Genomic DNA, 18,583 nt, shown 5'->3' with positions numbered 1-18,583 from the left:
AGCAGTCCAGTTCTAAGGTGAGTGTCTGCCACATACAGCCAAAAGCAGCTTATAACTGGTCTTCCCCCAAGAGCTATCTGGTTTCCAAGCCTCTCTTCCATTCTCCCCAAAGAACAAGGACACATTGACTACTCTTCACATCTCAAAATATTTTAACACTATTTCTGATGTGTATGGTAATAGGCAAAGTCCTTCAGTACAACTAACCTAAAGAGACAGGAAGAGATAATGAGTGAGGTGGCATTACTATCTCAAGGTCAGTCTGGACATCATTGCTCAAGGGTTATGACGTTTTTCTTCCTACATCGACACTAGGATGGCCTAGTAGTTTCTAAGTAAATCTTACTTTTCAGATGAATGATCTTCATTGAGAGGCTGACAAAGAGAGGACACACAGGGACCTCGGGCTGAGCCTGACTGTATCTGTGGAAGCCTCCACTGACCACTCTCTGCTGCCTGGGCTCTAAACCACAGGGCTCGCTCATGTTGGGATGTTCTGACATGTCCAAGTATATACACTTACGTTATCTTGAGGGAGATGTTTCTACCTTAATGAAGTCATCCCAAGGATCAGAAACAAAAGGGTAAAATGAAGCAGCAGTAGCCAGGGGCTGGCACACCAGTAGAAGGTGGTCACAGGTGACCAACTGCTAAACCGAACACTACATCCTCACACCCCAGACCCCACACCCTGTCTCTGGAAATGGCTTAAAGAAGCACAAGCACACACATATTCTCTCATCAGTGTCTCTGAGCTATGTACACAGTAAACTCTTATTAAATCACTCTGACCTTGCTTTCTATGCTACAATGTCTACTTTCTGCTGAAGACAAAGTTCCAAATGAATGAATGAAAACTCATGTTGACAAACAGATGGCTACTAAAGCTAAATGCTTGTCTACAAGATTTCTCACTACTTTAATTTGCAATAGGTGGTCAAAGCCATCTGAAAAAACGCCTACTAGGAGCCTGAATGCAAGACCCAGTCTCAGCTCTGCTTATCAGGGTTAAGAGAAACCTGGCACAGGACCACCATAGAGCAGGTACTTCTAACCTTAGTATTTGCATTTATACCTGGGAGCCCTGGTCAAAATTTATTGAGGACTTTAACAGTTTTACAGCAAAACCCAATTTAAAAAGTTCCAACTCCCATTGTGACAGTGACACAGAGTTCTTGACAGCACAGCTGTGCAGAAGGTGGAGGGGTACAGAGGACACACGGTGGGTGTCTAGACACCTGTTCCCGGAAGGAGGGAGACACAGTTGGAGGCTGGCTTACCTTGGAAGACTAGGGGTATGAGGTTTCGGTTTACTAGCTACAAAAGGCTTCGATTCTGAAGAAACATGTGGCTCCTGTGGCAGCATCCGAGGAGGGGTGGGATGTGGGTCCCTGAGAGGATGTGGTGGTTGCTGAGAGTCTGGATGGCGAATCAATTCCTTTTCCCTGGCTTTGTTTTTGTGCTCAGCCAATAACACATCAAATCGTTTTCTTCTACCCTGAACGGCTCTCCGCTGGGTTAAGGAATGTGTCTACAATAGACACATGCAAACATAAACAAGAAACACAGAAACTGAGGAATTTTAGTAAGAAATACACTTATATCCCCAAACATATCCGTCAAGAAAGCAAGCTATAGCTTTCGAAGACGAGATATCTCCACGTTTACTGAACTGAATGCGTTTCTCTTCAGATTAGCCAGAATCACATACTCCAGCTCCTAACCACAGGAACTTGGGCATATCATTCTGCATGAAGAAAGGAGCAACATTAGCTGTCTCACCTGGCACAGAGACAAGTACCACACAGTACAAAGGGCAGGTACTCGTGTTTTGTGTCATTAATAAGCAACTCATAAGCTCTTATGAATTTCATTAAAGAAAAAAATCCCTCAAGATGATTTAAAATTCTAAATATTAATTTTAAAAACATATTGGTAGTTTTCTTTTTAGTAACTGAGGACAAAAGTTAAGCACACTGCTTTTCTCTTCTCAGCAAAATAAGGTATGAAGAGAGAAGAGAACTGTAGACAAAGTCTGGTGCAGCCAAGTAAAGGCTTGAGAAAAAGAAAAAGAACTATGAACAAGAAGAGACAGAAATGCAGCAAGTACCAGAAACGCACACTATTCATCTCTCCACTATTCATCTCTCATGGATCTAGTCAGTATTTCTGACAGCGGAAATGGGCACATAGAGAATGTGGCAATCCCAGCTTTAAAAAGGTGACTAATAGTTAGCTGGGTGGTGGTGGTGAACACCTTTAATCCCAGCACTCGAGAGGCAGAGGCAGTCAGATCTCTGTGAGTTTGAGAACAGTCTGGTTTACAGGAGCTAGTTCCAGGACAGCCTCCAAAGCCACAGAGAAACCCTGTCTTGAAAAACCAACTCTTGATCCTACCTTACAAGAAAACATCACATTATCAAAGCATTTGATAATCACTGGTATTTTAACATTAATCTTAGTTTGAATCATGTATATGTACGTGCGTCTATAAGTGGGTACCTGCATATGAATACAATGACTTGGAAAAGTCAGAAAGGCTGCAACAAGTTACAGAGAGCTGAAAGCCACCCAAGGTAGATGCTGGGAAGTGACTCTTACCCAGAAAGCATCCTCCAGTCTCTGACATTTTAAAAGTATATACCCAAAGTCCAATATCATTCTGAACAGGATACAAAGTTGAATCTTCAAGAGTGAAGTGATCGGGTTAAGCTAATCTAACCTGCAGTCAAGTCCAATCACTGTAAAAGTCATTCTACCTGGGCTAGTCCCTCTCCTCAGTCTACTTCCAATACTACTTCCAGTCCTCATTCATACAAAGGTGGCTCCATCCCCTTTCTATGAATACAGTGAATTAATGTAAACGTTTACATCTGTCTTTTGGATTACATAATTCTAAAACTGATGGTTTATGTGTACATGCTCATGATTCATTGCACTAAACAAATGTAGTGATCTAAAGGTCTACAAAGCATGGTAGCAAAGCAACGAATGCAAGAAGCATGTAGGAGAATTATGCCACAGACCCTCATAGGAGTCCAGGCAACCATGAATCTCCTCCTTGGCAGACAAATTGCAAATGAAGTCCACCCTCATAAAACATGCATTGATTGTAACTTGTGGGACTTCAAATAAGACTTGTGCTCATGGTTGTATGAAACAGAAAAGTATCTGGTACAATATCAGGTAAAAAGAAGGACAAAAGCCAATAATTATAAATCTCCCTGCATAGAGGCACACAAGAAGGCTATGTGACAAATGCTCCAGTGAGAACAGTGAAAATAGGAGGCAGACAACAAGGCAATTCCATTCTTGGTCATAATACACAAGAGTCTATGTCTAGGACAAAAGAGACCTGGCATCAACTTGTGGGTATGGAGATAGAGCTATCAGGCATATTGAGTCCTATAGAAAGAATTAAAACTATCAGGCCCAAGAGAAAGTAAAGAAAATGAGAACACACAGAATTGTGGTAGACAGTAAAGGCACCTGTTAAGGTGCAGGCCTAACTGGAGGCTGCATTTTCTACCAGTTTCATGCTGAACTAAATGCTAAAGACAAAAAGCTTAGAACCATGCTACCAACAGCAACAACACTCTTAACACTGCAGAACAATACAAACTATTGAAAAGAGAAGACAGCATATAGCTATACAAAACCAGGTCACCTACCAATGAAGGAAGGCACAGGAAAAAGAGAATGAAAATCCCTGAAGAGTTTATACTAAAAACCTTTAGACAACCTTATTTCTGGGTAGTTATGAAAAGAACTGAAATTGAAGCCTTGCAGAGATTTTAGTGTTCCCATGTCCATCAAGGCACTATTTACAAAGATACGGAAGGGAGCTAAAAGCCCATCAACAGATGAATTGATAAAAGAAATACAGCTATATGTTTGCAATGGGATATTATTCAGCCTTTCAACAGAAGGAAATACTGAATTAATTTCTGTCAATATAAGCTGAAAGAAAGTAGTCACAGAAACATACTTTCTTTATGATTCCCTGACATGCAGAATATAAAATATCCAAATTCACAAAATTTAAGTGTGGAACACTAGTTACTCGGATCATGCAGACTGGAAGGAAGTAAAGTTATCCATCAACAGATATAGAAGTTCAGGTAAGAAGATGGGTTAAGTTCTAGATGTGTGCTGATCAACAGAATGCCAATGGTCAGTAACACTGTATTCTACACTGAAATACCAGAAAGGTGTAGGTGGTCAAATTATTTGACCATGATGCAGTTTCAAAAGAAAGGAAGAATTCTTATCTACCAGGTGCATCATGGATCATGCAGAAAGCACATCTTAGATAAATAATCATTGGTAACACATTTCTGCATAAAACCATGTCATAAAGAGCCATGTAGGCCGGAGGTGCAGAGAAGATGTGGTATTACCACCATGACATTGAGTATAGGTGAGGACTGCTTTCAAACATGCATTTAATCACATCTCAAACTGTGACAGAATCAAGTGGCCATCATCAAAAACTAAGAGCAATAGACAACTATACTATTCAACTAGTATTCCATGAAAAAAAGAGCAGTTCTAAGGCATAAGCTTCTTGCCTAGAAATCTGCAGGTGGATATGGGCTCAGGTCAAAGGTGTCCACCGACCAAAGATAGAATGCAAATATCAGAATATCCATGCATTGTTTTCCCAATTTGAAAAGGGCTTATGATTTTGTTTGAAAGTTAGACATTTAAAGGTTTCAAATTTCCCAGAACATTCCCAGACACTGCTGTGATGAGAATGGTGGCTGTGCACATGCAACCTAGTACTTAGGAGGATTACTCAACTCAACAACTCAAGAGCAACCTGAGCAGGAAGCCTCCACTGATGCAAAATGCTATTTACAAGAATTAAAACTGAAACCTAAATTAACATAAGTCACTTCAGCCAGTAAGATAGTTTAATGGAGAAGGGTACCAGTCACCAGGCCTCAAGACCAGAGTTTGAGACCCAGAAGCCAAACAGTGGCCATCCTGTACAAGTCATCGTCTGACCTCACAAGAGCTACAACACACTCAGGAAAGAAGAGGAAACAAAATAAAAGAAATAAGCAAAAAACACTGTAAGAAAACGTAAAAGTGATGGCAGAGGAAAATATCTGAGTCCTGCAAGATGTACTGGGACCTCCATATGTATGCGATGGTGCTTATACACAAAAGCTTCTCCTACAGGTATGAGGCATGGTAACTCACATACATAGCATTCTGTCAAACTGAGGGTTTTTTTTTTTCTTTTTTTTTTGCCACAAGCAGCTTACTTCATTTATACAACCCAGGCAGCCAGTGAGCACTGGTTCCCTATGGGTGGGAATGGTATTGGTATTACCAGCTATGGGAATGGTATGGTATTATCAGCTCCATGTGCACACCAGCCTTCCCTTCTGCTCCAGAAAGTACAAACCTTGCAAGTCAAAGACCTGGTGCAGGGCTTCTTGGTTTCTAGATCGATGACCCCACAGTGGATGTCAGGATCAAACTCTCTTTCTGTAAGGAGCACACAAACATTACTGCAGTGGGTGTAGTAACCACTGTCTTCATTCTTTAAATAAGAGGGAATCTCAAGATAGACAAATTAAAGTTGTAATAAGATGTGTCCCATTACTAATGAATACTGCAGATGAGCTGTGAGCATCGCAATGAACATTATTATCCTTACTGAAAGGCTACAACTACTACTGGACCCTGAAAAAATATTTACTGAATTTGCATAATATTTATATTCAGAAAAATTGTAGAAACAAATTTTCATTATGACACACAAGTGTGCACACACAGACAGGTCCAGCCTGACAGAACCTTTCCCCATGGTTCACGTTGACTAGCTTTAAGAAGGCCTTCATTTATAATCATGCACACCCCACTTTCCATACACAGCTTCACAAGGAAATTGTGATGTTACCTGATAATCTCTTGTTTAAAAACTTCCTATTATTAGAACTGTCTTCAGGTTTCTTTTCCAGAATGGGTGTTGCAGGAAGCCCTTTGCCATTCAGAATCTGTCCGGGTGAAGGCAAGGTTGGCTTTGGTATTGAGGGGCAGTTAAGGCCAGGCTTGACTGCAGAGCTCACAGTAGCAGGACAGGGTGGCCCCACTGTGGATTTCAGTAGTGTGCCATCCATCTTCGGATGCATCTTTTCCACCTTCACAGAGGGTGTCATGCTGTTACAGAGGAAGTGAGAATGCAATCAACAAGTGCCCTGTTATTCCAAAGGGATGGAAGCCAAGCCTAGATCTACCAGTGTGTGTGCACAAGCTCTGGGAAGGCTCTTGTACATTTTGTTTGAACCACTAAGAAAAGTGAGTGGTGAAGTTCACAGTTCTTTTGACAAAAAGCCCAGTGGATTTAAAAAAAAAAAAATTGACCTGTTTTTATCCTTTCAGAAACATTTTCCCATGGACCAATGGGAAACTCAGACCCAAGAGTCAATGTGGTTTCTTTCCTTGTTTTTCTGTGGTTTAACAAGTGTTCATTTATTGATTAGTGGGAATACATCCCATCGGAAAACATGGCATGCATTTGGGGCAGAAGTGAACCAACTGTGCACTGCAGTCATTTAGCAAACCTGCTAGTCAATGCGTTTCTATAGGAAGCATAACATGAAGCATTCTAGAAGGACCAAGACAACACCACAGAATCCCAGGAGAATACCTCACAAGAACCATCACTTTAATGAAAGGAATTATTAAAACAAACATGCATGATTGAGTACATGTCCCTCAAGCCTGAAGCAGCCCTGCTTCTGGCAACAAGGAATTCTGTGCTAAATCAGCACGTGGTGTGTCACCGTTTGGGTTCCCTGTCTCTCAACACAGGCTTCTATGACAGGAGCTTAGGACAGATACACCTGACAACTGGTTGGTGAGCAGGAATACGTGCCACTAACAACAATGTCTCTTATTATCTAACTGATACTGTCACTTTGTTGCTTGGTAAAAGTGATCAACAAAACCCGAATGGTTCACTAGATCCCCTTCTAAGCTTTCAAATGATAATGGCGGTTTGGGTAAGTGCATGCAAACTCTGGGGGTGTCTGGCCTCTAGTGGCTGTTAAGCTGGCAAGTGATTTAAATATTGCCCTGCCATTTCTTTGGCTTTTAGACAGGCATAGAAGCAAAAGCCAAGTTTCCCATGATCATTCTCGGTGAACAAGGGGCTGGGAATGCAGCCATGAGGATGAACAGTGATGAAGAGCTATATGAGGAATAGCCTGCAAGGTTCTTGGGTGACAGCAGGTACTGAACTGTTTTCTAAGATAACCAAGGTTATTTGATACTGGGAATGAAATATATGGCATACTTTCCCAAAGGAAAGACTACTGGGCTGAGAGATGTCATGACAAAGCAAGATGTCTCAGTTAGTGTACACTGCTGCTCCTTTAAGTGGCCTCAAGAAGTTCCCAGGCCAGACTTACTCCAGAAGCATGCCAAAGCCAACAGAACTACTTCAGTCTTTCCTCCTCACTGCCTTGACTTGAAAGCAACCTGGCAGGAAACCCTAGTTTGTTTTAGGGGTGGGGGGGAGACACTTCACTTTTTCTTATTTCTACTATTAGCAACAGAGGCTGCAGAAATGTCAGTGGCCACTCATTGGCTGTCTTCAATGGCTTAGTGGACAAAAGCCATGCACTTGGTAGATACCTAAGTACCTCCAATCCTGTAGTGACTGGTGCCTTAGACTCCAAGAAAATTAGTGCTTCACTTCCACCAGGAAGAAACAGAAGCAGTATATCTTAAAGGCCTTCTAACACAAAGCATCTCAACTGGTGCTTCCTTTTCCCATATGAAAATAGGAGTAACAATACATATTCCACATGATTGACACTCCCCCCCCCCCCCGCCCCGTGAACTCTTCACAATGACTCCCAGACACTCTTAGATGGCACCCACACAGGACTCATCCTAGCAGGTAAGCCTTACAAAGCCATGTGGCCATACTTACACTCTACCATGGGGGACTTTAGTCTGTTGCATGGGATTCGTGGGCCTGCTGTTCCCCCTGAGCTGCAGTTTCTCTTTGGGCAGTTTGAGTAACTTGGAGCTTGATGAGGCTGTGCAAAGGGCCCCTCCACTGGAAGACCGGCTGCTTCCACTGGCACTGCCGCCTTTGCTTTTGGACAGAGAAGGGAAGAGGGAAAATACTGAAGTGTGAGGAACAGCCAAGGAAGGCTTGCTAGATGAGCTATGTCTTCTTTCTGAAACAGAAACCAAAAACAAACAAACAAAAAAAAAAAAAGAAAGAAAAAAAGACACATTTCAGCCAAGCTTCAAATGGAAAGCTGAGCCAGTTCCCTGAAATCAACACTTATCAAAACTTAAGTCATCAAGTAAAGCATAATAAATCCAGCAGCGGTTTTTTTTTTTTTATTTTATTTTGTTTTTCAAGACAGGGCTTCTTTCTTTTTTCCTTTTTTCCCTTGAGACAGTGTTTCTCTATGTAACTCTGGCTGTCCTGAAACTTGCTCTGTAGATCAGGCTGGCTTCAAACTCAGAGGCCTGCTCTTCCTCCCTAGTGCTAGGATTAAAACGTGTATGTCACAGCCTCCTGGCAAATCCAGCAGCTGAAGAAAGCTCTTACACAGGCCCGACAGCCAACTTAGTTTGCAATGCATACCAACATAAAGAGGTTTACCACTCTGAAATCGAACAACCATTCGAAACAGCAGCAAAATGCCTGGTGAGTCTCAGACACAGCAATTCACACCAACAGGAAAATCCTCACTTATCTGTAGACCATTACTTGTCAAACACTGGTGTGCCTTCAACCTTTCTAACACACACAGACTCTCTGAGTCTCAGAAAGGGAAACAGAAAAAACAAAACAAAAAAAGCAACTCACCCACCAGCGAGCCTATGGCACCAAATCTTGTTTCTAGGACCATCTTATAGCTCCCTAAGAATCTGTTGAAGTTTTCCAGTCAATCTTTTCAAACCCCTCCCACCTTTAAAATAAAATCTCACTTGACTACAGATGGCATAACTCTGCTTCACACTACTAAGATGCCAAAAATTAAAGACAAAAATATCACAAAGAGCTAGGCCTGTTTCTTTTTCTTCTTTGAAACTAGGAAGTAATTTATGAATAAGGATAGTCTACAAAGGTGTAGCTGAGAATAAATCTACCTACTTAAGAAAAAGGTTTTCTGAGAGTAGATACAAACCGCTATAAATCAAGAGCTACTGAAAATGCTACTACAAGAAACCAGTTAGTCATTTGGTAATGTTGCTACAGGACCCAATGGGGGTAGCTTAGTAGCAGCCTTGAATTCAATTTAAAACCACAGTGTCTTAATTTAAGGTTTTACAAGATATGCAAACCATCAATATCACACTGTAGAAAGCCGTATAGATACTTAAAACACTAATTGTGTTGGAATCAATAACTACAAGCACCATTTAAATAGCTAATTTCCAAATATTCTTTACTCAGTGAATTTAGGGATAGTAGTTCTTTAGTCTTTTCTCTTTCCTTCTTTCTTTCTTTCCTTCTTTCCTTCCTTCCTTCCTTCTTTTTCATTTAGAAACAGGGTTTTTCTATCTTGAACTCAGAGAGCTACCTGCCTCTGCCTCCCAAGTGCTGGGATTAAGGGCAAGCACCACCACTGCCTGGCTAGTTCTGTAGTCTTTATCATGTGCTTCAGAGCCAGGTTCACACCAAGACAAATGATGCTCCCAAGAGAAAAACCCAAATTCTCCGATGCTCCCAAGAGAAAAACCCAAATTCTCCGAATCAACACCACAGAGGCTACAATGGAGTTAAGAGGCTAAACTGAGAGCTATCTGAAAGTGCTTCCTTACTCTGCTCTCACCTCCACTCCAACCCCATGAAACTTATGTGTGCAAGGAACATAACCCTATAATAAGTTCAGTTTAATATTTTCTCCTCTTTGGTACTTAGATTGTTTTGTTCTAAATTTGGCTTTTCTAGCTTGGAATGGTGGTGCTTGGTCCCCACCCAGCAGGCTGAGGAAGACTGGAAGCTACCCCAAGTTGAGGACTAGAACAGTTCTAAATGCACCTACCCCCACCACATACACAGACAGACAGACACATATTAAAAACAAGGATATGCAGTTCAGTTGTAACCATGTCTGAGGTTCTAAGGTTGACTCCTAGTGCTGCAAAACTATTTAATTTTTTAAAAGTCAAAGAGACGAGTCAAAATTGAGCCCTTCTCTTTTGTTATTCCCAATCAATCTGAGCACTGCATTTCCAGCACCAAGAGTAAAGATATAATAATAGTTTTGTTACCTGCCCAAGGAAGCAAAGACTTCCAGGAGCCTACCTCTCACCCACAAAACAGGTCTTCAGTTAACATTAAGACTGGCACAGCTTTTCTTCTGGTCAGAAGTGTCTTCAAATCACAGTTGTCTAGGGGCTCCCCAACCTTGGCCTAAAACTCACAGAGATCCACCTAACTCCTGCCTCCCAAGTGCTGGGAGCCAAGCTTAAATGTAAGATTTTAAATTTGGAAAAGAGCTAGAAGAAAATGTAGGCAAAACACTGCAAGGTACAGGTAAGGACTGTCTGACAGCGATTTCAACAGGAAGGAAGTAACAAGAGAGAACTGATAGTGGAACTGCATAAAATTTAAAAACTTCTGTACAACACTGGAACAATGTAAAAGGACTGTCTAGAGAATGGAAAAATACTTGCCAGTCACATATCGGAGAGGGTTAACATCTAGAATTTATGAAGAACATCAAAATTTAGATATCAATAGAAGCCACTCATCATTCAATAAACAATGAAGCCCAGGTACTGCCCATAGTTCTCCAATGATGAAATACAACTAGAAGATAAATACTTGGAAAAGCGCTCAAGATCTTTGGCCATCAAGGAAATGCAATTTATAATGCTTTTAAGCTTCAATTTTTTTTATCCTATTCAAAATGGCTGCCAAGAAAACAAAGGAGATATAGCTTAATGCCTAACTAGCATACATTGGAAACTCTGGACTCCATGCCCAGAATCTCAAGAAATGGGTGCAGTGGAGAACACTTATAACCCTAGCACCAGAGAGGTAGATCAATGCCAGCCTGGGATACATTAGATCTTAACCCAACCCCAAAAAAATAAAATGAAAAGACAACAAATGCTGGCAAGGATATGGGAGAAAGCAATCCTTATACACGGAGAGTATGAACTGTGAGCCACTATGGAAATCAGGACTTCTCTCAAATCACTGGAAATAAAACTACCACACTACTGGTACCACCACTCCAGGGTATATGCATGAAGAATTCCAAGTCAGCAATACTCAGAGATATTTGTACATCCATGCTTGTTATCTAACTATTCATAACAGACAAGATACAAAACTAGTACAGATGTCCCTCAACTGATTAATGGACAATGAAAATGTAGCACACACAGAGAGCAATTTTGTTCAACTATGAAAATTAAAATTGTGGTGTTTGTAGGAAATGGATTTGAAACACACACACACACACACACACACACACACACACACACACAGAGGAAGGAGGACCACAAGAGGGGAAGAAGTCTACAGGAATGAGAAGGGAGAAACAAGAGAGGTAATGGAATGTATCATGAAAACAGAAGGGGAAGAGCAGGGAAGAAGGAGAACCAACAAGAATGCCATAAGGATGTATGGGGAGAGGGGGGATATTGAGGGAGGGTGCATAGCCCCCAAGTATAATGATGTAAATATGAAAATATCACAAAAAGCAACTTCTTTGTATGCTACTTTAAAAAGTTAATTAAAAAAAATAAAACAGCAGCAAAAAAAGACACCTGCACCTCTCTCAGACATTGTGATACATCTGGCTTGAAGCATGTCCAGGGCACTTAGACTTCTATAAGCTTCTCTGTGTGATGGTATGTGCAGCCTTATCTGAGAGCCTGTGCTAGATGAGGTTAATGCCTCAAGAACCATTAAACCATGGGTTAAGTGACTTAAAATCTGCACAGGCTAAGGATACATGCCATATAACACTATATAGAAAGTTTACGAAATAGGGCTCATAGTTACTCCAAGTCTTTAGTGTTTTCCAAACTTCTTTGAGAAGCAACTTTTTATCCTTACAAAAAGCCACATAAAATACAGATTTTATTGTTGTTGCTTTTAGATTTATTTTATGTGTAAGTGTTCTGCCCACATGTGTGTATGTGTGTCACATGCATGACCAGTACCAGCTGAAGTCAGAAAAGGACATTGGATACCCTGGAACTGGAGCTATAAACCTGGATTTAAACCTTGTTGTTTGTTTTTTAAAAATCAACATTTTTATGTAAGCTGTTTTTTTTGTTTGTTTGTTTTGTTTTGTTTTTCAAGACAGGGTTTCTCTGTGTTAACAGTCCTAGCTGTCCTGGAACAAGCTTTGTAGACCAGGCTGGCCTTAAACTCACAGAGATCAGCTGGCCTCTGTCTCCATTAGCTATTTTCAATTTTGCCACTTTCCCCTTTTCCTTTAACAAATTTTTCCTGAGGGTATTTCTGGTATCATATGGCTGTATGTGAGTGTTTCAGGACACTTAGTATCCCTGATCTCTATCTACCACTTAATCACCAGCAGTGACCATCTACTGTAGACAACTTAACCTTATCCAGCCCCATCATTTTCAAATGGGCTCCAGGGTGAAGTGTGATTCTCAGCTGACAGGTATTTTCCAAAGCAATATATCATCAAAGCAATAATCAGAATAGCTTGTCACATATGACATTAAATAGCTACCCATGGTAATCCACATGTGCTAGTTTGCCTTCTGTTGCTGAGATAAAACACTGACCAAAAACAATGTGGTGAGGAAAGGAAAGGGGTTATTTGGTTTAAAGGTCACAGATTATCAAGGGAAGCCTATACAAGAATTCAAGACAGCAACTGAAGCAGAGACCATGGAGGAAGAACACTGCTTATTACTGTCTTGCTTCTCTTGGCTTGCTCAGCCAACTTTCCTAAAGCCCTGGTTTATCTGCCCAGTGTTGGCATTTCTCACAGTAGCTTGGGCTGCACACACTACCTCACCAACCAGCAATCAGTAAAATACCCCCAGACATGCCCTCAGGCTAATCAAATGGAGGCCAATTCCTCAGATGAAGTTCCCTCTTCCCAAGTGTGTTAGTTTGAAAGAGAAACGTAACCTCATGTAGGGTATTTGAATACTTGGTCCCTAGTTGGTAGTGTGCTTTGAGGTCATTTTAGGAGGTGTGTCCTTGCTTGAGGAAGTATATAACTGGTGGTAGCTGGGGTGTCCTGGGAGTTTAAGGCCTTGCCGTATTTGCAGTTTTGCTTCTTTGCTTAGTGCTTGCTGTTCAAGATGTGAGCTCTCAGCTAGCTGCCCCAGATGCCACCCCACCCCACCCAACCCTCATGGACTTTTAACCATATGGAACCAACCATAAGTGAAAATAAGTTCTCTGTTTATGTTTGTTTTTCAGGAAAGAAAGGGCTTCTCTGTGTAGTCCTGGCTATCCTCTAACTCAGAGACCCACCTGCCTCTGCCTCTTGCATGCTGGGATTAAAGGTGTGCGCCACCACACTTAGCTCAAATAAACTCTTAGGTTGTCTTTGGTCGTAATATTTTGTCATAGCAACAGAAAAGTAATGCACCAGGTCTATCCACTGACAGTTGAAGCTAACTATAGACCACAAAAGAAAGTACTTATCCACCTGTTTGGTGAACACACTGAAGGAGTAATACCAGGTCTGTGGTATAGAGGAAAAAAACCCACTAGAACTGTGAATTTCTCGGGGCTGGAGAGATGGCTCAGCGGTTAGAGCACAGCCTGCTCTTCCAAAGGTCCGGAGTTCAATTCCCAGCAACCATGTGATGATAGCTCACAACCATCTGTAATGAGATTTGGTGCCCTCTTCTGGCCTGCATGCATACAGGCGGGCAGAACACTGTACACTTATAATAAATAAACCTTAAAAATATTCTTAAAAAAATGTGAAATTCTCAAAGCAAATGCATACAATTCAGGTCCCCAACTTAAGTTAGGTCAATTTACCTTTTTTTTTGTTTTTTTGTTTTTTTAATTTCCTAATGGTGCTACAGTGATGCCCACCCAAGAAAACAGTGCTTGAATTTTTAATGTGCACTGTTTCTAAACTAAAATGCTCAGATTAGGTATATTTAATGTATTCTTGACTAACAATTTCATTTTTCCACTTTAAAAAATAAGATTGCTAACTAGCATGTGCAATGTACTTTCTCTTTAGATCAACTGATTATCCCACTTACATTTCTAATATATTGCTTGTTTTGAGAATGTAAATTTCTTCCAAATCCGTTAATATACTATGGAATCATTTGACCATGACATAATTTTGTATTTGCTCGTATTTAATACACGAGGTGGTAAGCTTTTGGACAGAAATGTATGGAACACAACCTTCCCCAAACAATACACTATTGCCATTGGTCCTGGCTTCCCACCAAAACTCAATGGTAAAACCCTTGCAGAAGACAATGCATACTTAGGCTTGGAAAAATCGTTTTGGTAATGAAGAGGAGGCGTCATAGTTCTGGAAGTTGCTATATAGGCTTCTAGGATAAACCTGTCATCTACAGTCTTACCAACTATAAATCCTGTCAGGTACAGCAATGAGCAGCACAGTAAGGCATAGTGGGTAATTATACTTTCCTATTGAGTTTAAGGCCAGCTCCACAGGAGGAAATGCACACCTGGTCCTACATTTGGGGAGTTCATAGGGTATGAGGAAAAGGATCTACTACTTTTATTTTAATAAGTGGACACTGTATCAAAGAGCTCTCTAAATCACATCTCTACGCTCACAGTGTATCCCCCAGGCCTCATCAGAGAAACTTCTAGTCAGGAACAGAGGTTGATGCTGACACTGAGAAAACTGTAGTGATAAGTGTCTGTAGAATGCTAGCCACAACAAGAACATCTATATCATATTTCTTCTTTTTAAGGCTCATGGACCATCCAGGAAGAGGAAGGTGCAAAGACTGTAAGAGACAGAGGTTTGGAGGTACAGACCAAAACAGTATCAGATGGATGTGACAAGATCAATTGTCACATTCACAATATCAGCTGTGGTTGCCTGCACAAGATGTGCACAAGATCAAGCCAGCTAGTATTCTAGCATGAAGGGGAGGAGGGGAAAGCACAGGAGCTGAGTCACTACTGATAGTTGACGGGCTTCTGAAGGAGGAAGAGCCAAGTCTTCTTAAAGAAGTGGTCCCTAGTAAGTCCCCCATGAAAGCTTCACTGCATGGCTCCATACCAGTATAAGAACAGCACAAATTGGAATCAGTGGGCCATTAAAAAGGGAGTTGGACAAAAATTGGGAAGAAATGGGGAAGTGGATCTGGGAGGCATTACCAGGAGGAAGTGGCATGAACACGATCAAAAAATAATTATATGCACATATGAAACCCTAAAAATTAAAGATATTTTAAAAGAAATAAGGTGTGGGGTAGAAAGCTACAGGTTGAGAACTGCATTAAAAAATCAAAACCCACAATTTCTAATATGTACTTTTGAGGGTGTGCATGATGTGTAATTTGTGTCTGCATTGTGTGTACAAGCACAAACATGGCAGGTACATGTATAGATATCAGAGGAAAACCCTTCTTTGTTGTTTGTGACTGCCTATGCCAGAGTCACTAGCCTGTGACCTCCAGGATTCTTCTTGACCTATCTCCCTTTAGAAGAACTACAATTACACAGAGTTATGCAGGTCCTTAGGATCTGAACTCAGGAACTTCCCTCCCAATAATAACTTTATTCAGACCTAGATTTACAGTGCTAAAAGATATATATAATATATATATATATATATATTATATATATTTCTCAACAATCCCAATTCCTACTTATTTTTTTAAAAAAACCCATGAAATTTTAATTCACTAAAAAAAAAAAAAAAAAAAAAAAAAAGAGCCAGGGAGTGGTAGTGGTGCTCACTTGAATCCCCAGTACTCTAGAGGCAGTCAGATCTTTGTGTTCATGGGGGGGGGGGGCGGCAGAGCAGCCTGGTCTACTGCTACTGAGCCAGAGTTCCAGGTTCCAGGACATCCAGGCTACACACAGAGAAACCCTGTCTCAGAAGATACCAGCTCAAGTACTTGTTATGCTACTGAATTCAGCTATTTCTTCACATGAGGAACTGGCACCTTACCCTGTGAAGAGCAGCATCTGGTCCTCTCCTCAAGAGAAAATAACTTAATTAGGTCTACATTAAACTCCTCTAATCTTTCACGGTATCTCCTTATTTTCATAAGATTTTAAGCTGAACATATAGTTTGGCTTTATTTTTAAAAACTAGTTGTTCAGAGATCAAAAAAGATGCTCATGAGTAGTAGGGTAGAGTGCCTTAGGCAGGCATGCTAAGCATAGCTACCATGTGTTCTGTTGAGCAGTCCAGTTAAGTGTTCAGAGTGCTTACTCCTCTCCACATGATCCAGCTCCAGGCCAGAGAAAGCACACTGTTCCTGGAGGGTGCTATGAACGGCTCCACCAAGAGAAACACATGTTCACCACAGACAGACAAACAGACACAGGGAGATTTCAGCTGAGACAGTGAAAGGAAGACACACTGTACACAGACATGGGGAGGTACAGTGAAAGGGATACAAAGGAGAGTGGAAGAGAGAGATTAGGACATCTTCCACCACCACATGTCTGACATGTGACATAACCAAAAGGAGGAAGGGTGAGAGAGAGGGAGTGCTCCCTCTAATTTCAAAATGGAAGGCAACCAAGAATACTGAGTTTATAATTTTGGTTAGGCTCTACATTCGGTCTGCCAAAGACAACAAATAGGTAAAAGTATCAACTGAGTCATTTCTCCTTCCTATGACCATGAACCTCTAAGGAATATCCAAGATAAAGACCTGCAAAGGGGTAAATTAAGATGTAAAGTCCCAGCAGCTCCTTATTACACACCAACTCTGTACACAGCCGAGTCATACTTTAGGACCTTTCCTGTTTACTGTGTTATAAGTAAATGTAGTAACCTACTAGAGAATGTCTACTTCAGCACTGTTCTAAGCAATACCTATCAAACGGTGACATAGGTTTAAAGTAGAAGTTCATATTTATTTTAATAATTTTTTAAAAGAACCACCTGGCATCTCATTTGAGAATCTCAGCATAGTCTGACCACACAGGGACATTTCTATTTAACAGTGTCTCATCATGTTTACAGGTACCAGCTTTTTCTGTCACTGTCGTCGTCTTTTTAGAAGCACTGCTCTACTGCAGCCATGGTTATCACAGGCTCATTTCAGTTCTCAAGCTGCTTCTCTTTGATTCTGTTTCTTTAGGTTCTCCTGGCACGGATGAGATGTTCCAGAGAAAGTTTTGCACAGTCTACTTGCTGAAAGGGAAGCCATTGGTGGGACTGTCCCTGAAACATTCAAATTTCAAGTTGGGGAATCCAGAGCTGTCCTCTGGCATGCAGCTATGGTAAAAGGACAATTAGCCAGCACTGAGCTGGGAGTGCTTCTGAGCAAGTTTAGGGGGGCTACAAATACACTGAGCTGGGGGCACTTCAGAGCATGTTTAGGTGGGTTACAAATGGAAAACACTGAGAAAGAAAAACTCTTCACCACAAAGCACTTGGCATCATTTCCACTAGAGAGATTTAACTGAAAGGGATGATTTCAATACTGGCTGCCCTAACAAATTAGTCTCCAACTGCTACCTCTGCCAAAGCATTTTCTTCTCCTCTAATGCAGAGGTGTTTTTAAAATGAAAATGTAAGTGGAAAGTGCAGAAAAGAGAGTCATTTACAGCACTTGGGCCACTTGAAACAACTTTTCACCAAAGGTCTATAATCAAATTATCAAGCTCCTCAAGTCAGTGCTTTATGACGGAAATAAAGGCCTCACTAAAGAATCTGGGCCTCTTGGCATTTCCACATCTCTGGGCAGGGCTCACACTGCAGCACACCATTCACACTGCTGCATGAAAGAGAAAGATCACAAAGGGCAGATTACAAGGGAGAATGACTCCACTGGTGGGGGAAGGGACGAGCGTGAATGGACTGTAAATAATGTTGCTAAGAAAGGAGCAGGAATATGGCAACCTCAAATAATCCTCCTGCCAGGAATGCTTCCCAAGAGGACTGTCCTTTAACAGTGCTTTCAAGTATGCGAGGAACACGAAAACCTTAGGGGACATCTGGGGACAGTCCTCCTTTGCTTGATTAATTTGTAGTGCTCTGAAAGCATTTGTAAAGCCACCTTTAAAAGGTACCCAATCCATCACCAGAAATGACAGAAGAGTACTACTGCATGTTACCAAGGCTATCACTGTGACTGGGAGTAACACCTCTTCTTCCCCACTGCTGTCATGAGATACCTTTTTGGAAGGAAAACTGAACATTCGGGATGGTGGGCTCCTGAAGGCATCCTATGTATACTTCTGCAATCCTATCACAGACTCAGACAGCTACTTGAGAGCTACTATCTCCTCAGACACCATTCAGGGAGAATACCTTCTCAGAAAAAGCTGCTATAGCTCTGAACAAAACCCCATTGTCAAAATGTTTATGTAACCACTGCGATCTAGGAGTCATTATTTTTGACTGCATCCATTGCTAACTCATGAACAACAGGCAGGCTGACA

The 18,583-nt window shown here is 41.2% G+C and overlaps 1 protein-coding gene across 1 annotated transcript in view; it reads right to left on the bottom strand.

Annotated features, from left to right (window-relative positions):
• The window catches only part of Atxn7 (ataxin 7), a 135,516-nt gene that overhangs the window by 12,696 nt on the left and 104,237 nt on the right, over positions 1 to 18,583 (bottom strand). The window contains 4 exon segments of the mRNA XM_035452158.1: positions 1,281 to 1,531; positions 5,417 to 5,499; positions 5,915 to 6,174; positions 7,955 to 8,207. Coding sequence (XP_035308049.1) covers positions 1,281 to 1,531; positions 5,417 to 5,499; positions 5,915 to 6,174; positions 7,955 to 8,207 — 847 coding nt within the window.

This window comes from Cricetulus griseus (genome assembly GCF_003668045.3).
Source record: "Cricetulus griseus strain 17A/GY chromosome 1 unlocalized genomic scaffold, alternate assembly CriGri-PICRH-1.0 chr1_1, whole genome shotgun sequence".
NCBI classification, from domain to species: Eukaryota; Metazoa; Chordata; class Mammalia; order Rodentia; family Cricetidae; genus Cricetulus; species Cricetulus griseus.
The sequence above is the reverse complement of the archived record's forward strand: the minus strand, read 5'-3'. Positions and strand labels throughout refer to the sequence as shown.